General features: G+C 35.6%; 1 protein-coding gene across 5 annotated transcripts in view; it reads right to left on the reverse strand.

The window, feature by feature from the left end:
* The window catches only part of Stard6 (StAR related lipid transfer domain containing 6), a 29055-nt gene extending 18921 nt beyond the window's left edge, over nt 1-10134 (reverse strand). Inside the window, exons 1-6 of one of the 5 annotated variants that reach the window (XM_023714995.1) lie at nt 10103-10127; nt 9768-9825; nt 8545-8666; nt 5613-5706; nt 5392-5441; nt 2893-3019 (exon numbers count right to left, since the gene is read on the reverse strand). In XM_023714995.1, coding sequence (XP_023570763.1) covers nt 2893-3019; nt 5392-5441; nt 5613-5702 — 267 coding nt within the window. In that variant the 5' untranslated portion in view covers nt 5703-5706; nt 8545-8666; nt 9768-9825; nt 10103-10127. The other 4 variants (XM_023715000.1, XM_023715004.1, XM_004623729.3 and 1 more) reach the window with 4 other exon arrangements.
* Nucleotides 10135-10136: the final 2 nt, after the last annotated feature.

Below are 10136 nucleotides of genomic sequence, written 5' to 3' on the forward strand. Positions count from 1 at the left end.
AGGACCAGCACAGTTAATTTATTCCTCTTTGTTAGATTTCTGCTCTGTGACAGCCTATGGAATTACTCAAATAATAACTCCATTACGTTTGCCTACAAGAATTCAGAGTCATTTCACCCTCTTGATACTATAAAGCCCATCTCCCACAATCTTTGGTTATTTAATATGTTCTTATATGGTCCTGTAGGATATTGTGCATCCTCTTGTTGAGGTCTGTGATTAATGAATCGCTAACTCATTTGTCTGGTGCCAGCTCTTAGAGCAGAAATTCTGTTCTCACTCATGGGGTAAATAGCCAAAACACATGGTGATGAATACTATAAATATTAATAGGAAAGTGAGGTAGTTTTCCTGATGGCACAGTGCTATTCAGATATATCAGGGAATACTGACCTGAAGGGGCAGTACTGGAGTTTGGAATCAGGAAACCTAGTACAAATCCTGCTTTTATTATACATTACCTGCTCTAATCATGGGCAAATTTTTTTGATGGCAAGTCTAGCAGTCTTTCCATCATAACAGCTGACTTGCAATGCAGCACTAGCAGAAATCTGTATGATGTGATTCATACAAAGATGAAATAGCCCAATGTTTGGATTTTTAATTGTGATTCAAATCTCAAAAAGGCCATGGACATGTATTATTTATTGACAGGAACTTTGGGGGCTCCCTACAAGATGAAACTGATTCACCTTCTTTGGCCTTCCTGTACTTTTTCTTCCCTTCTAAACTTTAAGATCAATTTAATAAATGTAGACAAAATTACACAGTTCTAAGCAAATGTTAAAGTGATGGGCAGATAGCACACACAGAGCCTAATTTTTACTTTTGATGGGTTGAAGACTCAAAGAACCAAAGGTTTGTAAGTTTACAAATGCAATCGATAAAAATCAGAAAAAAGTTTGTTTCATTTCCTGTCTCTTTTACTACCTTTTCCTAATAAAGTCATCATTAGCTAAAATCCCAGCACTAACTTTTCTTGTGCTGGGGATGGAAGGCAGGCCCACATATGTTAGGCAAGTACTCTGCCACTCAGCTATACTCCTAACCCTGTTTGAAAACGTATAATTTACATATAAATTCACCCCTTTTAAGTATACAGTTTGAGTTTTCTCAAGCTTATTCAATTGTGCATTCTTCACTACAATTCAGTTTAGAATTCTTCTTTGATTGCTTTCTCCCTGCATCAGTAAAGCCAGGTGACTTTCTCTACAATGTATGTTGGGCCCCCTGACTTACTACCTCCTCTTCTGTCACCATCCTGGCATAAGCTGCTATGCGTCTCTTTTGGATTACTATGAGACTCTCCTAACTGTTCTTGCCAATTTTATTTGTGCCCTCTTATAATCCGTTCTTCTTTTAGTAGTGAAGAAGAAGAAGAAGAAGAAGAAGAAGAAGAAGAAGAAGAAGAAGAAGAAGAAGAAGAAGAAGAAAAAAACCCCACCCAAATCAGGTTTAAAACACTCTAATGGATTCCTACCAAACAGAATAAAATTTCTCCCCACAATCTATCAGATTTTTACAGAACTGGATCCTAACCTAACCTAACTTCACTTGCTTTTCCTATTTCAGTTCTTACCGCATTGTTTCCTGTTCTTTAGGTTCAAACTTCACAGATGTTTTTCTTCATTAAACATTGCTAAAACCCTAAAATTCAAGTTGTTTGCATTTGTTTTCCCTCTGCTGTTTCTTCATCGTCTCTTGTCTGTCCTCCCTCACGTCTATATCATTCAGATTTCTACCCAAATACTTCTCAAAGACATTTTCTGATTAACTAGGTACCAGTGAGCTCCTTCTGGTCATTGCTTTGGCCTTATAGTATTTGTTCTTACCATTCCAACCATTCATAGTACTTTCATTATCTGATATCTTTTTTAATGTTTACTTATGATGCCTCTATTGACTAAAATATATTCTTTCTGCAGGTGAGGACTTTTCTATCTTGTATTCCAGTAGCTGAACAACAGCAAATATTTCATGACTGGTGCTCAACATGTATTTTCAGAATGAGTTAGTCAGAGAATAAACACCTTTCCAGGAGGAATTCCAATGAAGTTAGGATTTCTTCACAAACTGACTCATAAGAAAGAAAAAAAAAAAAAAAAACACAAACTGAGACAGAAATGGACAATAAACTTTAATATATTACAGTCAGAATTATTTTCCTTTCTAGGTCCTTTTTTATAGCAGTCTCAATGAATGAGGGAGCTATTGCTTCTTTTTCCTTGCTTTTACCCTTTACCATGTATCATTCTTTCCCATTTTCTTGATTTGTTTTCTTCTGAGTTTTCCACTGTGTTCTCTCCTATTATCTTTCTTTGATTCCCCTCTAAACCTTGCTTGCCTCTCATAGTCCCTCTTTCTTTTCCTCACTTGTTTTCCATTGTCTACTCGGATTGCCTTTAATTTTTTTGTTTTTTTCTCTCTTTTCATAGCTATTTAAGTCAGATAATTATTTGAAAGTCTTCGTAAGCTGTGTCACATTTTATACAGTATTAGAGTGTTTCTGTGTGCTTTACTCTTACTCTTAATGCTAGTGATAAGCCCTTATGGTATCTGCATTGTTCCTGTTTTTTTCAATATAATCTGAACTGCCTTGATTTCTCATCAACAAGGTATGCTTACTGTTTACCTTCCCTGTAATGGAGATCAATCTCTGTGTTCAATTCCTTCATAACAAAACATATACATTACCAACAGATGTACTTACAAACAAAATACAGCTAGTTAGAAGTAAACTCTTACTAGAGAAAGAAATTTTAAGGCTTTTATAAAAAATTCAACTCAATTTGAATGTATAAAATGTTGTCCATAAACATAATTTTAATAAACTCATTAAGATATAAAACTAAAAAATACTCATTCAGTAGAAGTGTGATATTAACAAATTACCGAATCAATGCTGTGTATCACATTGTATGCTTTTAATGATTTGTCCCATGTAATCCTGTTCCTAGGCTGGTAGAGGAAATCAGATAATTTAGTCGATGATTCTGGAATTACTACTTCAACACGATATCTGTAAATAACAAAATAAAAAAGTTCAAAACTTAAGTTTAGTCTAAGCTAACAATATACTGCTAGTAAAAATGTTTCAGATTTGTTCAGATTTTGGAGCAAATAATGATGTATCCAGAGGGTTGGGACCCTTCATAGTAAGTGAAGAGCTAAAAGCACAAGAATATGAAGGGCAAAAGGGGATCGTCGGGATGCAGCTCTTCTTAGAAGGTCTGAAAGGCCCTCTAGTAGATGCTCCTGGCAGTGTTAGGAATAGACCATGCTGAAGAACTGGTGTTACTGATTCTTCTTGTGAAGTACACAAGTGTGTGGAATAATCTAATCTAAATCCCAGATTCTGGTTTTAAGAATGTTACAAACTCACTACTGAATGACATAAATTTTCATTCTCAAAGTTCTTCCTGAGTGAGAAGGCAGCAGAGCTGAACTAACACTTTTCACATTATCTTATTAGCAAAATCTACATTACTTTGATAGCCAAGAAGAATTTCAAAACTTAAGGTTTCGAAGCTACTAGACTAAGGTAGTTTTCTTCATTTTGGTACGGAAAATGTATTACATTTGTTGTTTTTACCTGAATGTTTTAATTTTTGAATTTTAAAAAATTTTTTGACACAGAATCTACTCTGAAGTTTAGACTGGTCTTGAACTCATTATGTAGCCCAGACTGTAATTGAACTCATAGTGATCCTACTGCCTCAGCCTCCCAACTGCTGGGATTATCATCATGTGCCACCATGCCCAGCTTGAATATGTTAATTTAAAATATTTATATGATTATCTCATTTATCTGCCTGGGAGGTAAAACAATTAAATGTAGTGACGGTAATGATGGTAATAATAAATCATGGCAATAACTGGGAGAGGAGCAAAAAAGGAGTAGGCTAAATCATCATGAAATGTCTAAAAGTAGAAAAGATACATTCCTGAACTCTTCTGGCTAACTTGCCTCAATTATTCCACAGATAGTTAGGGAAAGTCAGAGAAAACAGTGATTAAAAAAGCACACTGAGCTTTTGCAGAAAAGCCCTAGCTTTTGAAAGCTTTTTTCTCACCATTTATGAGCTAGAAGACTTTGGGATAGTGATGTAGTCATCTGTAAAATGGGGATAAGAACAGTGCTTACATTGTGAGATACATGAGGAATAAATCTAAAAATAAAGCAGCTGGCATAAGGCCTAAAATGTAAGATTAGGACATCTGAGGAGCTTCTAACTCTTAGAAGTGTTTAGGCTGAACTGTGATGCGAACATTATATTTTCCTTTTAAGGGCATAAAGCAAAGAAATCCTACCAAACAACTAGCTCCCTTTTCATGTTTACAAGTGTTCAAAGCTAATCATAAAAGGTCCTTTTTGGGTAGTAAATTATTAAGAAAATTCACAAATGTTGATAATATGTTATTTTAGCATAAAATGTTATTTTCTGTACTACAGCTAAGAGATTTTTAACTTCTGAGCCTGTAAAATCCACAAATTCATTCAATAAATCCTGCGCATGTGCGGGATGGACTGCTCTGGTGCTAGGGACACTGCAGTGAGTGAGTGCTATATCCCTACTCTGGTTCCTACTCAAGTTCCTATACTCATCAGGTTCATATTCTAACAAAACATCAAATGAATAGTAAATACATTTCATACAGTGATAAAAGTGGCTGACTGTATATACATGGCAACTCTGGCCAGGTGGCCAGAGGGGTGACTCTGAGGAGACAAAGTTAAAACCTCGATGATAAAAACCATATTAGTCTTGTAGAGTTCTGGGAGCATACCATGGCAGTGAAAAGAGCCACTATGAAGGCCCCGTGGGCAGTGCATCAAGCTAAACGCATCCAGCCAAATAAAGTTTTAAGTTGGCACAATTCCCTTAGCATACTTGTATTTGAAACAAGGGGATCCTCAAAAATATCCTTAAAAGTAGCTTATATCAGCAAAATAAGTGAGGCAAAAGACCTCTACCTTATAGTAGCTTATTTAAGGGAAAGTAAAGGGTTTAAGGCTATGAATATAATATTACTTTTAGGAAGAAGACAGAAATGTGTTTGTATAATTTCTTGAAATAGAATTTTCTTAGTGAATTATTCTCTAGAAGGGATATTTGTTTTTGTGGCACTCAAACTGAAAGCCTCTACTAACTAGCCACAAAAAGATTTTTTTTGGGGGGGGTGATTATTGTTAGGTTTGAAAATAAATGATTAGATACTATGTAATCATTATGTTATTAATATCACATTGCAGCCTAATTTTTGTTTCCTATTCAACAATTTGCTGTAGTTAATGAAGCAGCACTAAATTCTGGGTATACTGATGCCTGTGAATTAAAAACAATGATTACAAATAGAATATTTTTTTAACAAACAGAAAATTATACTCACAGATTTCCAACAAATCTTTTAGAAGCCTTGATGGAGACAGTTATCTTTTTCTCAAAGGGAAATAAAAATCCACAAGTAAATTGTTAGATGTAGAGAAAGGAAAGTGAAAACACAAAAGTAAGAGTATTTTTTCTAGCTGGTAAAAAAAATATTTAGAAAAATGTCATTACCATGAGTTCTCATTAAAAAAATAAATTCTTGAAATATGATTGTTCTCTTACTGAATTTTTAATCACTTTCCAGCCAGATGTCTCTTGATTATAACCAAAAACTTCTTGGGAAGTTTGTTGGGCAACTGCCTTATAGTCCATCTACCTGTAAATTTTTAAAAATAAATGACAAGTAAGAATGTAATCATAAAAACACTCTTTCGAGACAGTGTCTTACCATGCTGTCCAGGTTATTCTTGAACTTGAGTACTTGGCATTACAGGTATGTGCCACCATGGCTGGCTCATCTAAAAACTCTTACAATGCTGTATTACTTCTTAGTACTACTTCTATAATGTCTGTGGAAGTAGTGTAACACACATAGTTACTTCTTCATTGTATGTATGAACCTTTTCTCTTTACAGTTTTTCAAATGAAAAAATGTGGCATAGTGGAAAAAGCCAGGCTTTGGAATCAAAGATCCTCCTGTCTCTGTCATTTATTGTATGAAGCATTTTATTTACTCTATGTTTTTTCATTTTCCTCTTGATACAAAGTTTGGATAATACGAATGTTGTAGAATAAGCATCATCTGCAAATAATTTAACTTCTTCTTTACCTATTCTTATTCCTTTTCTTTCTCTTGACTAATGGCTATAGCTAAGGATTCCAGAACTATATTGAATAGGAATGGTGATAGAGCACATCCTTGTCTTGTACCAGATCTAAGAGTAAAAGATTTCAGTTTTTCCCCATTTAGAACTATGTTAGCTGTTGGGTTTTCATAAATGGCCTTTACCAGGTTGAAGTAGATTATGGGGCCAAAGAGGAAAGTGATCGATGATGTAGAGTGTGCCTAAGGAGAGTCACATGGAGAGAAAACATTCTCTCAGGCTTTCACAGAGAGCACATTGGCCAAGCAATGGCTGTGACTCATCCACATGCTGACACTGACAAAAGATCTGAGGTACAGGGTCTCAGGATAAATCCTGAGGGGATTTCACTGACCTTATCAGACCCAAAAGCTACAACTCTTGTTGCATAGATCTTGCTTTATCTTGGTCTTAACCATCCAGCAGAAAAGCATAAAAATGAAGAAGTAAAGCCATGCTGTCATGTTGAGCTGTAGGGGACTCAGGTCAACAATTTCTGACACTGCCACTCAAGAGGAAGACCCAATACTATTATGGACTGCTGGTCTCTTTTAGAATATTTTGCTGAGTTAACATACCTATAATATTCAAATGATGGAACTAAACAAAAAAGGGGATACAGATGAATGTCCACTTTGTATCTGTGTATTCAAAATGGTTAGGATAGATATATAGTTACATTCTCTTAATGAATAGAGGGATTTGTTCTAATAGTGTTTGTAAATAGGATATCATGTCTGCATCTTGTACAGCAAATAATCACTAGGAAGAGAGTATGCAATGTGTTAATTATTGAAACTGTCCTACCAATTTGATTTGAAACTGTCTCATTGCTATTTGTCTCTTAATAAAATTATGGGAAAAAAAAGAATGAGCATGAGGATTGAGATAATGCACTTAAATATTCTACCCCACAGACTGACATGTACTAGTCATTCAATTAACTATTAGTTCTTATTTTTTCCTTTTTCTGTAATGCATCACAATGTGCTCTCTGGAATTAAACTTTCCAAGTATATGTCAGCGACATTACATGATCTGACCCATGGCTTCCTTTTTGAACATACCTCCTATTGGTTGTCTCTTTAGCTCCAATCATATTGAACTCCTGGCTGCTCCTCAAACATAACTAAGCACCTTCCTAAGTCAGCATCTTCTTACTTGCTCTTTCTTCTGCTTTGAATATTCCCGCTTAATATGTTCACATGACTGTGTCACTGATACCTTTGCTAAATTGGCACCATTTCAGGATGCAGTTTGATTTATTCAATTCAAACACACTTAATGAACTTGTACTTGAAGTTAGATACATACCGCAATGGACTAAATGTTTTTGCCCTCCCCTCCCCAAATTCATATGTTGAAATCTTAGTCTCCTATAAAACAGTATCAGAGGTGGGGTGCTTGGGAGGTGATTAGGTCAGGGGTCAGAGACCTTATGAATGAGATTAGTGTCACTGTAAGAGATTTCAGAGAGCTCATTTGCCTTTTCTGACATGGGAGGCCACAGCCAGAAGGTGAGGGTTTGCTTTTGGAAAAGGCCATGAAACCAATTACCATGGCACTTGGCTCTCAAATTCTGGCTTTTGGAACTCTGCACCATACATTTTTACTGTTTATAAGTTACTCAGTCTATGGCAATCTGTTGTAGTGGGCCCAAAGAGATTAAGAAAGGTATACTGGTAGGTATAACAAAGACAGCTGAGAACAATACTGTTCCTGCTGTGAACGAGTTGAGAAAGCTGCAGTCCTTGGCCTCTCAGTCTGTTTTCAGTTAGGCAAAACTGCCAGCCCTGGTGCAAAGAACATGGAAACAGAACAGGATTTAAATTTTGACTTAGCTACTAATCAACACCTGTATTATTTTGAGTAAGTTCCTTAACCTTAGGACTTCAATTCCCACACTTAAAGAATGGGAATAATAATATTAGTTATCTCATGCAATCTATAAGGATTGAGTTAAATGCTTGAAAGAGAGGCCTTCTTATAAGTGATCTAAATGGTCAGGTTTTTTTTTTTCTTAAAATGGGCAATTTAACACTATCATTAAAAAATTAAAAAGCTGTTTTCTTAAGTACTTTGATAAACTTTAAATTCTTTTTTTTTTCTTTCTTTTTTGTGGTACCAGAGATTGAACTCTGGACCTTGTGCTTGCCAGGTAGGCACTTATGCCTGCTGACCTATATCCCTGGCCCTTTTAAAGCTTAATTATCAGAACATTTGTTTCTTAGGTGTCATCTAAAACGCTTTAGATTGGTTCATAATTTTTTTAAAAAAATTTCTCCAGCAGAGTACAACAGCTAGATAATTTTTAAAATATGTATTAAAAGCCTTTAGTAAACCATTATAACCTTTTCTTTCCTGGTACAGTCCTGGTTTTCCTTTCCTAACAAATCCAGTCCAGAATTAGTCCAGAATTTTAATAATCATTGGGACTCTTCTCTAAATTGTGGAAAACTCCATATTTGTTAACCTGTAAAGGAACAAAGAATCAATTATTTTGATTACATGAATTGATTACTTTGATCCATGAATTGGGTCAAAATAATTGATAAATTCTTTTATATCGTCATAATGTGCGTTGAATTTTGTCTTTATTAGGAAACAATTCTTATATATGTGTAAGATGGAGGGAAAAGGTAGTGAGAAACTTTAAATATTTATTAAGAACCTTTAAACAAATCCTGAGGGTACTAGACTGACCTTATCAGATACAAAAGTTACATTTCTTGTTATATAGCTCTTGCTTTATCTTGGTCTTAACCATCCAGCAGAAAAGTATAAAAAACAAGATATATAAAATAAATCTGTATTAATATGCTGAACTGTGAAAGGCTCAAGTGAACAACTTCTGTGGATAACCCACTACTATTGTGGACTGCTGGACTGTGTTGGATTGTTTTGCTGAATTCACACAATTTTAGTATTTAGATGCCAATGGAATACCCATCTCTGACAGGGCTAAACAAAGAAAAGGGATACAAAGGAAGGACCATTTTTTATCTGTATATACAGAATAGGTAGGATAGATATACAGCTACTTTCGCTTAATTCAATGAGAAGAAAGATTTGAACTAATAGTGTTTGGACAGGATATCCTGTCTGCATCTTGTATTATGGATAACCACTAAGAAGATAACAATATACAATGTATTAATTATTGAAATTGCTATTAATCAGTTTTGAAACTGTAAAAAATAAATTAAATGGCTTAATTAAAAAGAGAACTTTTAAACAATTAAAGGTCAGTTTAAAAAGGCATTTAAGTAGAATATGGCTTAAAAATAACGTTTTTAATGATACTATTCATAATCCTTGTTTGTTCCCCGACCTGGACTTGTCTTAGCACAGTTTCCTATTTCCTATCAGCAACTTACTTGATTTTTGACTGACCTAGAAATTTCACAGATCAGAATAGTTTTCAAATCATTGACATAAAGAATGTAGATATATTTAATTGAATCACCAAGATGAATCTGATACCTTTTGAACTTTTACATTTGCCAAGAGAAACTCAAAAGTGAAGTTCAGTAATCTAAAGGGGATGAGGAAAAATGCAGAGTACAGCTGTTACCTGGTGAAGCAACACCTGACGATGGAACATACTCAGATGAAGCATCAGCGCAGGAGATCTTCACCCACAGGGTCAGTGCAAAGCAAACAGAAACCAGTATTGAGATGGCGTTTTTTTGGTCATACTACTAGGTTGAAACTGGGTTCTTACGCCTCATAACCTGTCCCAGCCTCGTAGACAGGTTCACCCTCGCGGGTAACGGTCTGTCTGTCCGTTCTGCCCTCCTCCGGGCTGCCCCACCGGGTCCCCAATCCGTGCCACTCCGCCCTGGGAATGAAGGTCCCTAAGGAGTTTGTTCAGTCCTGTCCCTGCGGAACGCCCTTCTCCAACCCCACCTCTGTCATCGCCCTCGAGCGGGCCTGGAGGGGG

This window comes from Octodon degus, unplaced genomic scaffold (genome assembly GCF_000260255.1).
Source record: "Octodon degus isolate 3935 unplaced genomic scaffold, OctDeg1.0 scaffold00003, whole genome shotgun sequence".
Taxonomy (NCBI): domain Eukaryota; kingdom Metazoa; phylum Chordata; class Mammalia; order Rodentia; family Octodontidae; genus Octodon; species Octodon degus.